Here is a 17732-nt window from a genome sequence, read left to right on the forward strand (position 1 = left end):
CGTATTCGGCTCGAGACAAGGGCTTTTCATGAGCCTACCTTTGTGTTCCCTTCATGTCATATTAAGAGATGACTCTTTTGAAAAGCTGTGCCTCCCACTCCCCACCAAAGCAAAGGTTAATCCAGAAGGTTTTTTTTTTTTTCCTTTTTGATTTAAGCCAAAAGCCATCTCCCCCTCCGCACATGCACACACCGGTTGAATTTACCGAGCCGTCTGCTTACAAGGATTTCACCTCTGACCATACAAACCATCAAACTAGGAACCATTTCTGCATGGGAAAGAGGAAAACAAATATGGTGAAACAGCCCCAGATTGAAATAAAGCAAAGTTTATTGCATGTGAAAAGGAGTCACATGGACGTTAAGTATCAATGGTCAGGAACCAAGAAAATACACATTTTGCATATCTTCTGTCCTGCTCCGGAACGGCTGGCTCACTCTTCACTCTCGTGGACCACCATCTGGGAAGAAAGTAGGCACCTGGAGTTAAGTCAGGTGGCAGAGACATTCCCACCCCACCGCTTCGCCGGCTGGCATCAGAGAATTGCTTGCCTACTTCAGTGGGACACAGGATATTTTTTGGACCTTGGGAAAATGCACGATTGCACACATGAAGTCACCCCATAGCCTGAGAAACTGGCCCTACGGAAGAGCAAGCCCCGAATGCTGGACAGCCAGCCACCTACTGTCTGATGCCCTGTGTTCCGCGGACTCTGGAGGAGCCTCCTGCAGCAGCCTTTTATTACCAGCAGGGGGCGCGTGAGAGAGCTCAGTGGGACCCGCTCACTCGTTTTCAGGATGGCAGTTTGTTTTGCTGGGATACATGTGCAGAACGTGCAGGTTTGTTATATAGGTTTACATGTGCCATGGTGGTTTGCTGCACCTGTCAACCTGTCATCTAGGTTTTAAGCCCTGCATGCATTAGGCATTTGTCCTAATGCTCTCCCTCCCCTTGGCTCTCACCCTCTGACAGGCCCCAGTGTGTGATGTTCCCTTCCCTGTGTCCATGTGTTCTCATCGTTCAACTCCCACTTATGAGTGAGAACAAGCGGTGTTTGTTTTTCTGTTCCTGTGTTAGTTTGCTGAGAATGATGGCTTCCAGCTTGATCCATGTCCCTGCAAAGGACATGAACTCATTCTTTTTTATGGCTGCATAGTAGTCCATGGTGTACATGTGCAGGATGGCGGTTTTTACTGTGACTCACAGACCTGGATTCTAGCGAGGGTCCAGTCAGCTAAGTGACTTTAAGCACTTTCTCTTCCTGAGCTTGAGACTCCCCACCTCTAAAGTAAAGGGTTCTCTGAGGTTCCTTCCAGCTCAGAAGCTTCTACAGTCCCTGGGGGGCTCCTCCCAGGTTAGCGACTCACCCTGCTGGAGGTGAAGTCTCGAGTCTTAGCGCGGAGCTTGTTGACTTGAGATTCTGCAATATCCGCACGTTCCTCGGCCTCCTCCAGCTCATGCTGAGCCTTTCGAAATTTGGTGAGATGAGCATTGGCTTGTTCATCCTAAAACCAAAGAGCCAAGGCAGGTTAGATCAGCACGCACCCCTCTCAGAACTCACCATGGGAAACAGCCCAGCCTGCATGCCGCAGTCAGCACCTATCTCACTTACAGCCTCCTCTGCCTGCCTCTTGTAGGACTTGACTTTCACTTGTAGTTTATCCACCAGATCCTGCAATCTCAGCACATTCTTCCTGTCCTCTTCACTCTAAGAATGAGAAAATGGGAATGTCACTGGAGAAGAGGCAGCAGATTTGCACATGGCATGGGCAGCTTTCTGGGCTAAAGTGTTTCTTCCCATAGTTTGGTGGAGAATCTGGAGTGGCATTTGCACATCACAGAGGACACGATCATGGCATTTACTTTCCACTTACCTGGTACGTCAGCTCCTTGACCCTCCGCTCATACTTCCTCAGGCCCTTAACAGACTCTGTGTTCTTCTTCTGCTCCCCCTCAAGCTCAAACTCCAGCTCTCGGATCTGGGGGAGAGGGTGGGGATATTAGTCAGGGGCTGGAGCATGATCGGGAGGTTAAAAAGCTCGGTGCGGGCGGGGTTCCTCCTGCACACACCCTGGTCTCCAGTTTCTGGATCTGCTTCTTCCCGCCTTTCAGGGCCAGCTGCTCAGCCTCATCTAGACGGTGCTGCAGGTCCTTCACCGTCTGTTCCAGGTTCTTCTTCATCCGCTCAAGGTGGGCGCTGGTGTCCTGTTCCTTCTTTAGTTCCTCAGCCATCATGGCAGCCTGAAAAGCACATGGGACTCGCTAGGATGCAGAGGAAGCTCCAGTGCCTTGGAACTGTCAAAACCTGGACCCCAGAGGACCAGAGACCATGCTAAAGAAAAAGGACAGGACAGGCGTGGTGGCTCATGCCTGTAATCCCAGCACTTTGGGAGGCTGAGGCGGGTGGATCACCTGAGGTCAGGAGTTCAAGACCAGCCTGCTCAACATGGTGAAACCCCATCTCTACTAAAAATACAAAAAATTAGCTGGGCATGGTGGCGGGTGCCCATAATCCCAGTTACTCAGGAGGCTAAGGCAGGAGAGTTGCTTGAACCCAGGAAAAGGAGGTTGCAGTGAGCCGAGATCTCGCCATTGCACTCCAGCCTGGTCAATAAGAGTGAAACTCCGTCTCGGTGGTGGGTGGTGGGCGGGGGAAGAAAGAAAGAAAAAGGACAATAGGTGAGACTGTGATGAAGCACACTCTGCCACCCGGGAAGAGGGCCAGAGCTACACCCAGTAGATAAAATAACCTAAGCAATGAGGCAATGAGAACTTCAGGGACAGGCTGGGAAACAGTTTCTTGCCTTTCTTAAGCTGGCCTCCTTTGAAACCCTCCCCTGTCCCAGGGAAATTTTTGTTTTCATTATCACCAATATATATTTTCAAAGGAGCCTGAGACTTAGTCTGATCTGATACCCAGCCTCACAGTTTTGGAAATAGTGAGATTAAGGGAAGGCCTCTGCAGAATGAAAGCTATACAGGAACAGCAAAATCGTTTCAAGGTGAAGTTCTCCCGCCGGGCAGCAGGTGGCGCCATGAGCGCTGTGGGCTGCCGGGAGAAAGCCTCGGAGACCCAGGAAGGAAGAAATGTGTAGGCTATTGACACCTCAGGTTCTTGTTTTCATATTTGGAATAAGTCAGATGTTGAAGGAAAGACGTGCACACCTCTCCACAGGCAGACCTACTAGGATATAATCCCTTTCTGCCTTTTTTTCTTATGCCCTTCTTCTAAAGTGCAGGAGGGAACAGGAGAGTTTGAGCGGAGATGGGAGTGAATGGGGAGCAGAATGTGGGCACCAGGTGTGTCTGGAGGAGACCGCACCTGTCTAACTATGAGAGGGCTTTAATGCAATGCAATCCTGGCAGCCCGAGGGCAACGGGAAGGAGATGCCTTACGTCCGTGATGGCCTTCTTGGCCTTCTCCTCAGCGTTCCTTGCATCTCTGCTGGCATCTTCTACCTCACTCTGGAGCTGCATGAGGTCTGTCTCCAGCTTCTTCTTGGTGTGGATGAGGCTGGTGTTCTAGGGCAAAAGGAGGGCTGTTACCCAGGTGCGTCTGAGGCTGGAACCTCGCCTCTCTTCCTCTCCCTCCCCTCACCTGGGTGTGCAGCAGCTGCACCCTCTCGTTGGAGTCCAGGAGCTCCTGTTCCGCCAGTTTCCGGGCCCTCTCCGTCTGCTCCAGAGTAGCCCGCAGCTCCTCCACCTCGGCCTGCAGCAGGTTGGCCCTGCGCTCCACGATCGCCAGCTGCTCCTTCAGGTCTTCCTGGCCCCGGAGGGCATCATCCAGGTGGAGCTGCGTATCCTAGCCAGAGAAAAAGGAACATTCTATTTGAAGTTGAGGCGTTAGGACCACGAGCCTCATCTACATCTCTAAGTTGTTGTTGCTGTTGTTTTCGTTTTTGTTTTGAGACAGGGTCTTGTTCTGTCACCCAAGCTGGTGTGCAGTGGTGTGATCTCAACTTACTGTAACCTCTGCCTCCTGGGCTCAAGCAATCCTCCCATCTCAGCCTCTCAAGTAGCTGAGACCATAGGCTTGTGCCACTATGCCTAGCTAATTTTTAAATTTTTTGTAGAGATGAGGTTTTTCTATATTGCCCAGGCTGGTCTCGAACTCCTGAGCCCAAGTGAGCCTCTTGCCTCAGTCTCCCAGAACGCTGGGACTACAGGCTTGCACCACTGTGCCCAGCCTACATTTCTGAGTATGTGAGGACGGGAGAGGCTTTTCCCCGAGGGGTTCTCTCAAACCTTCAGCTGTCCTTGGACACTCCTGAGGTGTTTGAGGGTCTCTGCTGCCTGGCGGTTGGCGTGGCTCAGCTGGATCTCAATTTCATTCAGGTCCCCCTCCATCTTCTTCTTGAGCCGGATTGCTTCATTCCTGCTCCGCACCTCGGCGTCCAAGGCGCTCTGCATGGTTTCCACTGTTCTCTGGTAGTTTCTCTTCAGCTGCTCGATCTCTTCATCCTTCTCAGCGATCTTTCTATCAATTTCTGATTTCACTTGTGTTAATTCAAGCTGGATTCGGAGGATCTTGGCTTCTTCATGCTCAAGAGCAGCCTTTAAGAAACAAAAACAAATCAAATAGTGTCCGTGATGGTATGAAGCCAGCTCTACTAACCTGCAAGGTAACAAAGCTTCAGGGAAATAGCCCTAAATCTAATCCTACAATATTCACAACTCACTTTTTAAACATCCCAAATTTAGCGGGCGCGGTGGCTCACGCCTGTAATCCCAGCACTTTGGCAGGCCGAGGCGGGTGGATCACCTGAGGTCAGGAGTTCGAGACCAGCCTGACCAACATAGTGAAACCGTGTCTCTATTAAAAATACAAAAATTAGCTGGGCATGGTGGTGCCTGCCTGTAATCCCAGCTACTTGGGAAGCTGAGGCAGGAGAATCACTTGAACCTGGGAGGCGGAGGTTGCAGTGAGCCGAGATAGCACTATTGCACTCCAGCCTGGGCAACAAGAGCGAAACTCCATCTCAAAAAAAAAAAAAAAAAAAAAAAGTCCCAAATTTATCTTCAGGGCAGAAATAAAACTATGTTTCATTGCTTCTTGGTTTTGATTATACTATCAACCAATAATAATGTTTAAATCATCATATTTCTTAGGAGCGTAAAGCCCTTTGTAGACATTTTTAATTCATCTAATATTTTGTAAAATCTCGTCTTTAGGCCTACTTTAATATGACAGTCTTCTCCAATAAATTTAAGAGAATTCTCATTCAGCCTCACAGTTTTGCTGTGTAACAGGAAAGGAGCAGGCATTAGGACTGTGATTTGACAAAGGCTAAAATGAACACACAGTGTGGAGTAGCTAGACTCCCCGGCCGCCGCTCACCATGACTGCGTCTGCACCTGCGCCTGCCTCCCAGCGCTCACCTCTGCTTCCTCGAGAGCCAGCTGGATATCAGACTTTTCCAGCTCAATCTGCTTTCTTGATTTCTCCAGTTCATGGATGGTTTTACCATTTTCAGCAATTTGTTCTGTGAGATCCGCTATCTCCTCTGTAAAGAAGTAAGTTTCAGTTGCATATGAGTGCTTCTGCATGTGTTTCCAGACATGCAAAGCATTGACTCGGTGCTTTTTACCTGGTTTATTATAATCCTAAGCTTTCCTGTTTCCCAGAGATAAGATATCATATAGAGAGAGGCTAAAAGTAACCTGTCAGATGGTGAACACTTTCTGTGTGTGCATTAACACACATGTATGTAGGAAACTGAACGATGAAGCCACACACGCCAGCATGCTCTTGAGCAATACAGCATGAAAGGAGGAAGTTTCAGAGGATTTCGAGTGACTTACGCTCTAAGTTCTTATTTTCCCGTTTCACAGTTTCAAGTTGATCTAAGGCTTCCTCGTAGGCATTTTTCAGTTTGAAGAGTTCAGTGCTCAAGGAGCGGGACTCCTTCAGGGATGCCTCCAGCTCTGCTTGGCTCTCCTCACACTTTGTCTTCCACTCTGCCAACACCTGGAACACCGGGACAGAAGGTCTCTCCATTTCTGACCTCTCCTCTAGGTTTCTAACTAAATACTAAATAACTAAATTAAATGCAGAGTTACAGCTACCCTTGGCATCACTTACCTGGCTCCTTGTTATTGATTATTGGGCTAATCAAAATTTTGTTCCATAAATGTACTCAAGGTAATGAGTCAGGAACAACTACCATCTTGAAAATGCAAATAGATCCTTCGAGAAGGAGTTAGCTGGGCATAATTGCCCTTTTCCTAACACAAAAATGGCCCCGTACTTTGGAATATTTCATTAAAGCATTGGTTTCAATCAGCTTTATGTGCCATCTTGAAGGAAGGGCTTCCAGAAAGCCTCCCAATGGGACCTCAGCTTAGACAGACCAGCAGTACAGAAAGGAAAAATGCTTAGGGCTGCACCGACGTTGTAGAAACTGGTTTGTTTCTATGGACAACTTTTGAAAGGGACCTCTACCCCCAGCCTATTCCCATTCTGTTTTGCAGATAAGGAAACTACAGCCCGGGGAAGTTCAGGGACTTGCCCAAGGCCACACTGCTGGTGAGGGCAGAGTCAGGTCTGGGATGCATTGTCCTCCTTCCACGGCTGCTAGAAATCCCCTGCATCATGGCATTCACCCAGCACAGAGCGGACCCCACACCTTGTCAAAGTTCCTCTGCTTCTTATCCAGAGCGGCAGCCAGGGAATTGGCTCTTTCAACATCAACCATCAGATCCTCCACCTCTCCTTGCAGCCTCTGCTTGGTCTTCTCCAGTGAAGCACATTTAGCATTCACTGCCTCAACCTGTTCCTCAGAATCTTGAAGGCGCTGAGCAAGTTTTTTCCTTAAAGAATATGAAAGAGAAGCAACTGATATTTAAGTTTCCATCCACTTGAACATCACTACTCATCACGTTGGAATCACTAATTTTTGTGATTCAGACACGCATGTGTTTCTATACGCCCAGGAGAATTTCCTGTCTACTCAAAATCCGGGATTAATAACTTGCCTTGTGTCTAACCAAGATCAAAGTTGTTTGTTTTAATAAAACGTGCTAACGCCAGGTCCTTCTAATGGCCCAGCACCGCATTTAAAGACACATGAGATGGGGAAACGTCTAGTAATACAAATAAATTCATCGAATTCATTCCCAAGCAGTTCTTCTAAAAGCAAACAGAGCTACGCACTTGGCCTCCTCCAGCTCCTCTGTGCGCTGGATGGCGTCCGTCTCGTATTTGGTCCTCCACTGAGCAACCTCACTGTTGGCCTTGGACAGCGCCCTCTGCAGCTCGGCTTTGCCTTCCTGCTCCTCCTCATACTGTTCCCGCAGCAGGTCGCAGTCGTGGCGGGAAGACTGCAGGGCATGCGCCAGGGCGTTCTTGGCCTGCAGAAGTTAAAAAGAGAAGAGCACCTGATATATTCAGTGCCAAGTGCATGATGCAATCCAAGTGTGTCCCTTCTGTCACCACCTACTGAATGAAGTTGCCTATTATTTTTCCTCCCGCAGGTGATATTTAAAAATCTGAGCAAAGTAGCCTCCCTTCAATGATGTACCTTGTTCTCTTCCTCCAGCTGCCTCTTGAGCTCTTCTATTTGCTGGGTAAATGCTTGCTTGCTCCTGGAAAGTTGGGATACTATGCTTTCCTTTTCTTCCAGCTGACGACTCAGCTCACCTGTGTCCAGAAGGAAACACTTTCATTTCATTCATTCACTCATTCACTCATCAAGTTTCTATTACGTGTAAGGCACTGTGCTAAGATCTGGGGAGAGAGAAAAGGATAAGATATAGTTTCTTCTTGAGGGAGAAGGTATATCGTTCATGAAAAAGGAAACTAACAGCAGAACTGGATAAGATACTGTTGTAAACTACTGGAAGGTGGGACTGACGTTCTGTCAAAAAAAAAAAAAATCCATTGAGAAGAACTGTAAATGTAAATATTACCAGGAGCACCTAATTACTCACATCAGACCTTCCCAGTGGCAGGTGTTTCCAGCTGTTTGTTGATTTGTTATCAATAAATACATAGAGAAATACTTAAGAGCTTTATATCTATGGTTAGACTCTTGGGTGAATAGGGTAAGTTCAAGTTTATATGCTTACAAAGAGGTAAGAGAAAAACATGGAATGGGGCTTTATGATTTCAGAGGTGAATCCTCCAACATGACTGTAAAAGTGGCTACCATAGGCCGGGTGCGGTGGCTCACGCCTGTAATCCCAGCACTTTGGGAGGCCGAGGCAGGTGGATCACGAGGTCAGGAGTTCGAGACCAGCCTGGCCAACACAGTGAAACCCCGTCTCTACTAAAAATATAAAAATTAGCCGTGTGTGGTGGCATGTGTCTGTAGTCCCAGCTACTCAGGAGGCTGAGGCAGGAGAGTCGCTTGAACCTGGGAGGCCGAGTTTGCAGTGAGCTGAGACCACGCCATTGCACTCCAGCCTGGGTGACAGAGTGAGACTCAGTCCCCAAAAAAAAAAAAAAAAAAAAAAAGTGGCTACCCAAACTTCTTTTCTTCATTGTCTTGGCTGTGACTGCCAGCCAAGGATGGAGTCACCTGTGAGGATGCACCAGGGCTGGGTGGAGCCACATTTTCTAGGCAAAAACCCCAAACAAACTTTCCTTACTTTTTTTTTTTTTGAGACGGAGTTTCACTCTTGTTGCCCAGGCAGGAGTGTAATGGTACAGTCTTGGCTCACTGCAACCTCCGCCTCCTAGATTCAAGCGATTCTCCTGCCTCAGCCTCCCAAGTAGCTGGGATTACAGGTGCCCGCCACCACGCCTTGCTAATTTTTGTATTTTTCTCTTCTTTTTTTTTTTTTTTTTTTTGAGTCGGAGTCTCGCTCTGTCGCCCAGGCTGGAGTGCAGTGATGCAATCTCGGCTCACTGCAAGCTCCACCTCCCGGGTTCACGCCATTCTCCTGCCTCAGCCTTCCAAGTAGGTGGGACTACAGGCACCCGCCACCACGCCCGGCTGATTTTTCGTATCTTTAGTAGAGACGGGGTTTCACCGTGTTAGTCAGGATGGTCTCGATCTCCTGGCCTCTTGATCCGCCTGCCTCGGCCTCCCAAAGTGCTGGGATTACAGGTGTGAGCCACTGCATCTGGCAATTTTTGTATTTTTAGTAGAAATGGGGTTTAACCATGTCAGCCAGGCTGGTCTCAAACTCCTGACCTCTGGTGATCTGCCCGCCTCGGCCTCCCAAAGTGCTGGGTTGACAGGCGTGAGCCACCACACCTGGCCTCCCTTATATTTTTATTATACACCAGGATCTTTAAACAGTGGCCATGTTTCTCTCTTTATTCTCAAAAACTTGGATGCAGACAATGAATATCGGAGTTAATGTGCAGAAAGAAGTAGCAAGGCCCTGACTCTTAATTTCTAGTCTCATTTCTACTCATCAGAGTCTGTTTGATGCAAGTTTATATTACTTTTGAAAGAGTTTGAATGAGATGATATTTTGAGCCCCTTCTCTTTCTGGTCTACTCCTCTTTCTCTCTTGTTCTTACTGAACTCCTCATGTTCTCTCCCTTCAAGCTATTTCAGATGGCTCTTTCTGTGAGTTATTTCCATTTCTTCTCTCTTGAAAAGATGCTTCCTTAGAGATTCTCCCCTCAACACACCCTGCCCTTGGTTTTGGCCAGCTGCGCCCATTGGGTGCCAGGAGGTTTTGGCCCCACTGGTTTTCTGCTCACCAGCCTCGGTCTGCAAACGAGACTTCTGTGTGGTCAGCTCACTCAGGCTCCTCTGAATTTCCTCATTCTTGCCCCTGGCCTCACTTAACTGATCCTCCAGCATTCGGCAGATTTTTTCCAGATTTGCCTGAAGGATTCAGAAAGGGAAGCAGAGTCAGTTGGCAAAGTCAGGTTTGAATGACCACGGAGTCTCTCTGATGGAAAGCCTTGAGCCGCTCCCCCCCCCCCCCCCCCCCGCAGCACCTTAGATTTCGACACACTCTCCATGCTGCTGGAGAGGTCATCAATCTCCAGCTTGAACTCGCTCTTCTCCTTCTCCAACTTCTGCTTGACCCGCTGCAGGTTGTCAATCTGCTCCCCAAGCTCGGCCACACTATCCGCGTGCTTCTTCCTCAGCGTGGCCACCATGGCTTCGTGCTGCAGGGTGGCCTCCTCCAGGTCCCTGCGCAGCTTCAGGAACTCTGCCTCCCGCTTCTTATTGAGCTCTATCTGCGTGGAGGTGACTCCTCCCGCCTCCTCCAGCCGCTCGCTCAGCTCCTCCAGCTCCCGGGCATAGTCGCTGCGCTGTTTTTCTGTCTTCGCGCGGGTCGCCCTCTCTGCCTCTATCTCCTCCTCCAGCTCCTCAATTCGAGCCTGTGGAGGGCAGCAGTTCACCCCGTGGGCAGTCGGTTCCCCCCGGGGACTCTGATTGTCAAAAACAGGCTGGTTTCCCTTCCCATTAGACAAACTGAGTTTCAGACTCCCCCCCAGTGAATATTGCAAATTTCCTTTCACATGAATTTTTTCTACCTGAACATGGTAATTACTCCTGCAGTGACCAAACCTGAACATTTTCCACTCAACTAAATGTTAACTTTTAGTTGTTAACTTAAATACTTTAATTATGGATTTTGTCAGATGTGATGGGAAACGGTTCATCATGGCCAGGCCAGCCTAGCAGAAAGGAAACCATGAGGCAGGTGGCCCCACAGTCTTGCCCACTTGCTCTGAATGACTTATAGCAGACAGCACCCAGCTCACTGTAAGTGGCCTCACATGGAAGAAAGGAATGCAGAGGGCTCCTACCTGCAACTCTTTGATTTTCTTCTGAAACTGGAGGCCCAGTGTCTGCTCATCTTCCACTTTGCTTTGAAGTTGACAATATTCAAAATCTTTCCTGTGAAGAGAAATGGAGAATGCATGAAGATAAAATACACAGTAACTTGCAAAATGGAAGCCAGTGGTTGAGGGGCATACTTCTTGAGCCTTTCGTCCAGCTGTTGCTTGTCATTCTCCAGATCTAATATGGACTCTTGGGCAAGCTTCAAGTCTCCTTCCAATTTCCTTTTGTTCCTTTCCAGGTCTACGCGGAGCTTCTTTTCTTGTTCTAGGGAACTTTCCAGCTGAAAAAGGCACCATTTCCTTTTGGAACAAATGCTTTGCAAGAGGACCCTTGAGGGCTCTTCCAACCCTGGAGTTCTAGGACTCCTGATGAGCATTATTTACTTACGTCTTCAACTTGCTGTTCCAGTTTGCTCTTGGTTTTGTTCAAAGAATTGACTTTGTCTTCTTCAGCTTGGAGGTCATCCAAAGCCTGCTGGTGGGCCTCTTGGAGGGCCTTCTTCTCCCTGGTTAACTTTGCAATTGTTTCATCTAATCCAGAGAGTTCCTCAGTAAGGTTTTTAACCTAAGAAGAATCCACAAGCAATTATAAGCTTAGAGTTTAGTTTGCAATGACTATATCAAGCTAGACACAGCTACAAAAAGAATACCTTGTTCTCTGTGGCATGTTTCTCCTTCTCAACCTTGGCCAGAGTCAACTCAAGGTCATCAATGTCTTTCTTGAGTTCTGAACATTCATCCTCCAGTTTCCTCTTCTTGGCTGTCAGCTCAGCATTGATCTCTTCCTCATCCTCAGCTCTCTCCGTCACCTCTTTGATCTTGGCCTCGAGCTGGAATTTGGCTTTGATCAGCTGATCGCATCTTTCCTCAGCATCCAACAAATTTTCACTTTCCTTAAAACAGAAAGAATAATAATTTCCTTTAATGATATAAGGTTTGCAACATTCCAGTATTTTGCTATATATGAAGTTCTTTATGAAACATTTCAACTAAAAAGCAAAAATCCCCACCAATAACCCAATTTTTCTAAACAAATAATCAAATCTAGAAGAGTTTAAAAAAAAAAGGTTGCTAAACACATACAGCTTGGACTTGGAGCTGCAGGTCATTCTTCTCTTGGACCAGAGTCACCAGTTTTTCCTCTAGCTCCTTCCTTTTTGCCTCCGACTTGGCGAGTTCATCCTTGGTTTTCTGGAATTCTTCCTTCATGGTGGCCATCTCTTTCTCGGTCTCTGCACTCTTGAGGAGGGGCTTAATCTTGAAGAACAGTTTCATCCAGGGCCAGTGCTTGACGTTCATGAATGAGCGAATGTTGTACTGGATGCAGAAGATGGACTCCCTAAAAACAAGACATTGCTTATTTCTGAGAGAGACTCCCCTTCCCCAAAGAGCTCATGTTTGAACAAAGACCCTGCTGGACCTCCTCTGCACCATCTTCTGGAATTCCACACGCATGAGGAACCCTCTGCACACAGCCTGTGTCCGGGTGATCAGTCTGGCCAGGCGGTCATCCCGCATCTCTTCCAGGGTTCCCAGCAAGCCAGCCTTGAAGAACACCTTGTGGGGCAGAAGGTGACATGAGTCAGTTTCCTGGAGAAGCTGTGTCAAGAGGACAAACAGGCCAGCATCTGTCAGGACTGATGCATTACCTTGGTATGTCCAAATTTGTACTGAGTGTGGTCAATATCGATGGATGCCAGAAGCTTTTCACAGGCTTTCTTGCTGTCAATGAATTGTCCCTCAGGGATTGCACTGGCATTGAGCACTCGGTATCTGCATTGTAGACACGGAAATCATCACAGACTGTTGGCAAAGACACAAACTTTGGAGAACATGCAGTTGAGGCCTCTCTTCCTATAGGCAGAAGGCCAAGGTCCCAGGAGATGAAGGAACTAGCTCGGAGTCACATTGCTCGACAGCAGTCTAGAATCTAGGTCTCTTGACTCTTCGGCCAGAGCTTTTCCTGCCATTTTGTATATCAGATAAATTCCAGAGAAAACCATGGAAGAAACAAATATATATGACTTGGCCAAATGGTAGGTTGTTCAGTTCGCATGGAGGTCCATAACTGCTCTTTTCATACCAATCTTTCTCCCTCTCAAATCCCAGTGTTCATACATCTCATCCCCAAGCATATAGAACATGTTTATTACAGACCTTTGTTTAAAATCCCCGTAGAGAATCCTGTTCGGGAATCCTTTCCTGCAGATGCGGATACCCTCCAGGACACCATTACACCGCAGCTGGTGCAGGACAAGGCTGTGTTCCATAGCCCCTGGGAACAGAAGCGAGATATCAGCCTGACATAGAAGTTCTTAAAAACTGAGCACCACCTAGCAAGCCAGCAGGTGTCTCACCTGGAGTTTTGGTTTCATTGGGAATTATACAGCGCACAAAGTGAGGGTGAGTAGTTCTTAAATTTGACATCAGCTTGTTCAGGTTTTCCTAAAAGAAGAAGAAGAAGAAAAAAAGACATTTGCCAGCCTACTGTAGGTTTTTATGAAGACAGAGATCCATTGTAATGAAAATAAGATCTATGTTTAAAATGTATCATAAGTTCTAAAGGATAGTGAAATGATTTAACTCTGTCTTTTTTTTTTTTTTTTGAGATGGAGTCTCGCCCTGTTGCCCAGGCTGGAGTGCAGTGGCTTGATCTTGGCACACTGCAACCTCTACCTCTCAGGTTCAAGCAATTTTCCTGCCTCAGCCTCCTCAGTAGGTGGGACTACAGGCACATGCCACCACGCCCAGCTAATTTTTTGTATTTTTAATGAAGACGGGGGTTTCACCATGTTAGCCAGTATGGTCTCAATCTCCTGACCTTGTGATCTGCCCACCTCAGCCTCCGAAAGTGCTGGGATTACAGGCGTGAGCCACTGCGTCCAGCCTAACTCAATCTTTTAACGGTCCTATGGATGGAGGTGTAGGCTAGTAACTGATACAATTGTCTTTTGTCTCCCAGTGAGCCACAGGCTCGCCAAGTACAAAATGCTTTCTGAAATCAACTCAGGGGATGGATCCACTGGGAGCGTGAGGTCTATTGCTGGTGTCCTTTAGGAAAATCGGAGAGTTTGTGCTGGAAACTCAGACCAGCCAACTCAGCTATCTTTCGTATAAGATAATAGTGATATTGTCATCCCACATTGGTTAGACCATATTTATTATATTTCATCGTCTGTCACTTCACCTCAGTAAGTGACAGTAATCAGATTAAGACAACACTACTACTCTCGAACAAACCAAGTTTAGAATCTCAACATTGCTCGTTTTGATAAGACTTAAACCAATCAGAAGCAAATAAACTTGTATTTTTCTTACCCTGAAAAGGGCAGAGACAGTTTGGAAGGAAGAACCCTTCTTCTTGGCCACTTTCTTCTTTCCACTGTCAGCTGAAAGCAATAAAGGAGGGCACGTGTTATAGGTGCATCTAAAAGGTTTTTTGTTACTGCGGAACAGATGGAGGGAGATCACATGAACACATAGCACTCCTGTTACCATCCGCCGTGGCAAACGTGGCATAGAGGTGTGCCAGGAGCCTGTTGGAGGACTTCTGGTACAGCCCGACCACGGTCTCATTCAGAGGGTCCTTGTTCTTCTCCAGCCAGCCTGAGACACTGTAGTCCACGGTGCCCGCATAGTGGATCAATGAGAAGTGGGCCTCGGCCCTGCCTTTGACCACCTTGGGCTTCTGGAAGTTGTTGGACTTTCCAAGATGCTGGTCATACAGCTTGTTCTTGAAGGAGGTGTCTGTTGCCTTGGGGAACATGCACTCCTCTTCCAGGATGGAGAAGATGCCCATAGGCTATATTGAAGGCAAAGTGCAGAGGGGTAAATTGAGCTGCCGTAACGAGCAGAAGAGTCTATGAGAAGTGGGGATGGAACTGGATACCTTCTCGATGAGCTCGATGCAGGCAGCCAGGTCCATCCCGAAGTCGATGAACGTCCACTCGATGCCTTCCTTCTTGTACTCCTCCTGCTCCAGCACGAACATGTGGTGGTTGAAAAACTGTTGCAGTTTCTCGTTGGTGAAGTTGATGCACAGCTGCTCCAGGCTGTTATACTAACAACAAAATATAACGTTCATGTGAAAAGTTAGACTTCTTTCAAAATCAAAGACCATCAGCATTCCTCCTCATTGCCCCAGGTTCTTGTCAAACACATTAATACTTTCAGATACAGTCACAGTCTTCAAGGCCTGCCTCATCTCCTCCTTGGAGTCTTCTGTAAACTTCCAATGAGAAGGTATTTCTCCCTCTCCTGAGTTCCCAAGGTCTGGGCATCTCTTATGTACTTTATTTTGTAGTTACTCTTCCATGTGCCATATAGACTTCTATTTCTTCTCTACTAGACTACAAGCTCATCTATTTTTTTCACCTGCATGCCCTGTACCTGGGAAACACTAAATACACACTTTGATGAGTGACTATCCACTTTTTTTTTTTTTTTGAGACGGAGTCTTGCTCTGTCACCAGGCTGGAGTGCAGTGGCACCATCTCGGCTCACTGCAACCTCTGCCTCCTGGGTTCAAACGATCCTCCCACCTCAGCCTCCAGAGTAGCTGGGACTACAGGCGCGGGCCACCAAGCCCATCCAATTTTTGTATTTTTAGTAGAGACGGGGTTTTACCACGTTGGCCGGGATGGTCTTGATCTCTTGACCTCGTGACATGCCCGCCTCGGCCTCCCAAAGTGCTGGGATTACAAGCATAAGCCACCACGCCTGGCCGTGGCTATGCACGTCTACCACAGAACCAGTGGTATATTTATAGAAAATAGTGCATGATTAACTTATCAAACTCTCTGTATCTCTTTCATGGCAGTCCCTAAATCAGTGATTGCATTTAATTTTTTTTTCTTTTATCCATTTCAAAATGTCCTTTAAAATTCCACTTGATAGACATCTTCCCTTCCTTTAAAATAATACAAACCCAGCCGAGTGCAGTGGCTCACGCCTATAATCCCAACACTTTGGGAGGCCGAGGCGGATGGATCACTTGAGGTCACGAGTTCGAGACCAGCCTAACCAACATGGTGAAACCCCATCTCTACTAAAAATACAAAAATTAGCCAGGCATGGTGGCACATGCCTGTAATCCCAGCTACTCAGGAGGCTGAGGCAGGAGGATCCCTTGAACTCAGGAGGCGGAGGGTGCAGTGAGCCGAGATTGCACCACTGCACTCCAGCCTGAGTGACAGGGTGAAACTCAGTCTCAAAAAACAAACAAACAACAAACAAACAAAAAAACCTAATACAAACCTTTCCAGTAAGTACCGCTCCTCTATTCCATCCACTCTCCATCTAGTTTCTTACAGGAAACCACAAGACAGCCACCTTGCTCTCTTCCCTTTAGGATCATGAAACCAATTTCCCTCACATGAAGCCATATGAAAATATGAATGTAACTAACACAAACCTCAAAGATTTCAAAGCCTGCAATGTCCAAAACGCCAATGAAGTGTTGTCTTGGAAGCTTCGTATCCAGTTGCTGGTTAATGCGAGTGACCATCCACAAGAACAACTTTTCATAAACTGATTTCGAAAGAGCATTAACAGCATGGTGAACCTGTCAGGGGAAAGACCAGCTAATGGGTATGAAGGCAGTGGCCAGCAGGGTCCTGCCCCCTTCCCCGGCCTCGAAACAGTTACCTGATCCACAGTTTGACCTTTGGTAACGTACTCATTCCCAACTTTCACTCTAGGAAAGCACAAAGCTTTCAGGAGGTCCGAAGAGTTCAGGCCCATCAGATAGGCTGTTTTGTCAGCCACTGGCAAGAAAACAAGGACAATACTTAGAAAAGCAGAGGAGCTGCTTTAAAAATCATCCAGAAGTTTCAAAGGTTGGCTGAGTTCATCTTGGTACATTTGTGCCTTCCCTGTGGCTAAACTGCATATACGTGGCCAATGGAAGCTAAGTCACTCAGAGAATGTGAGGGACTTTATGAAAAGGCAGGGCTGGGTTTCAGAAAGCCCTGGTCATCCCTCACTGCATCTGAAACAAGACTATTCGAGTGATTCAGCAAAAGCAAGTGGCAACAACAGCTATGGGCATCTGAGGCCCAGAAAGGGTCATTCACTTCTCCGGATGGAAGGATTAATCGCTTTCAATTGTTTTTGTTTTTGTTTTTGAGACGGTCTCACTGTGTCGCCCAGGCTGGAGTGCAGTGGAGTGATCTCAGCGCACTGCAAACTTTGCCTCCTGGGTTCAAGAAACTCTCGAGCCGGCTGGGCACGGTGGCTCATGCCCGTAATCCCAACACTTTAGGAGGCCAAGGCGGGCGAATCATTTGAGGTCAGGAGTTTGAGACTAGCCTGGCCAACATGGTGAAACCCTGTCTCTACTAAAAATACAAAGAAGTCAGCCAGGCACGTTGGTGTGTGCCTATGATCCCAGTTACTCGGAAGGCTGAGGCAGGAGAATCACTTGAACTCGGGTGGAGAGGCTGCAGCGAGCCGAGATCGCGCCACTGCACTTTAGCCTGGGCAACAGAGCAAAACTCTGTCTGACTCTTGTGCCTCAGTCTCCTGAGTAGCTGGTACAGGTGTGCTCCACCATGTTCAGCTAATTTCTTTTCTTTTTTTTTGAGATTGAGTCTCACTCTGTTGCCCAGGCTGGAGTGCAGTGGTGCAATCTCGGCTCACTGCAAGTTCCACCTCCCAGGTTCACGCCATTCTCCTTCCTCAGCCGCCCGAGTAGCTGGGACTACAGGCGCCTGCCACCTCGCCTGGCTAATTTTTTGTGTTTTTAGTGAGACGGGGTTTCACCGTGTTAGCCAGGATGGTCTCGATCTACTGACCTCATGATCCACTGGCCTCGGCCTCCCAAAGTGCTGGGATTACAGGCACCAGCCACCACGCCCGGCCTAATTTTCTTTTAGTAGAGATGGGGTTTCACCACGTTGGCCATGCTGGTCTCCAACTCCCGACCTCCCAACCCAGGTGATCTGGCCCCCTCAGCCTCCCAAAGTGCTGGGAT

The 17732-nt window shown here is 47.7% G+C and overlaps 1 protein-coding gene across 3 annotated transcripts in view; it reads right to left on the bottom strand.

The window, feature by feature from the left end:
* Window positions 1-312: 312 nt before the first annotated feature.
* Window positions 313-17732, bottom strand: part of MYH3 (myosin heavy chain 3) — a 29917-nt gene continuing 12497 nt past the window's right edge. For all 3 annotated transcript variants that reach the window (XM_045376299.2, XM_045376300.2, XM_015437645.3), the window contains exons 13-41: window positions 16406-16524; window positions 16173-16322; window positions 14649-14819; window positions 14255-14561; window positions 14078-14148; window positions 13117-13204; window positions 12917-13034; window positions 12409-12532; window positions 12180-12316; window positions 11843-12098; window positions 11410-11652; window positions 11148-11324; window positions 10895-11040; window positions 10724-10814; window positions 9902-10291; window positions 9659-9785; window positions 7521-7639; window positions 7154-7350; window positions 6627-6810; window positions 5803-5968; window positions 5380-5504; window positions 4246-4554; window positions 3599-3802; window positions 3397-3522; window positions 2071-2241; window positions 1875-1979; window positions 1613-1708; window positions 1368-1505; window positions 313-460 (exon numbers count right to left, since the gene is read on the bottom strand). In XM_045376299.2, the coding sequence (XP_045232234.2) occupies window positions 434-460; window positions 1368-1505; window positions 1613-1708; window positions 1875-1979; window positions 2071-2241; window positions 3397-3522; window positions 3599-3802; window positions 4246-4554; window positions 5380-5504; window positions 5803-5968; window positions 6627-6810; window positions 7154-7350; window positions 7521-7639; window positions 9659-9785; window positions 9902-10291; window positions 10724-10814; window positions 10895-11040; window positions 11148-11324; window positions 11410-11652; window positions 11843-12098; window positions 12180-12316; window positions 12409-12532; window positions 12917-13034; window positions 13117-13204; window positions 14078-14148; window positions 14255-14561; window positions 14649-14819; window positions 16173-16322; window positions 16406-16524 (4682 nt within the window). In that variant the 3' untranslated portion in view covers window positions 313-433. The remainder of the gene's footprint in view (window positions 461-1367; window positions 1506-1612; window positions 1709-1874; window positions 1980-2070; window positions 2242-3396; window positions 3523-3598; window positions 3803-4245; window positions 4555-5379; window positions 5505-5802; window positions 5969-6626; window positions 6811-7153; window positions 7351-7520; window positions 7640-9658; window positions 9786-9901; window positions 10292-10723; window positions 10815-10894; window positions 11041-11147; window positions 11325-11409; window positions 11653-11842; window positions 12099-12179; window positions 12317-12408; window positions 12533-12916; window positions 13035-13116; window positions 13205-14077; window positions 14149-14254; window positions 14562-14648; window positions 14820-16172; window positions 16323-16405; window positions 16525-17732) is intronic.

Source organism: Macaca fascicularis, chromosome 16, assembly GCF_037993035.2.
Source record: "Macaca fascicularis isolate 582-1 chromosome 16, T2T-MFA8v1.1".
NCBI lineage: Eukaryota > Metazoa > Chordata > Mammalia > Primates > Cercopithecidae > Macaca > Macaca fascicularis.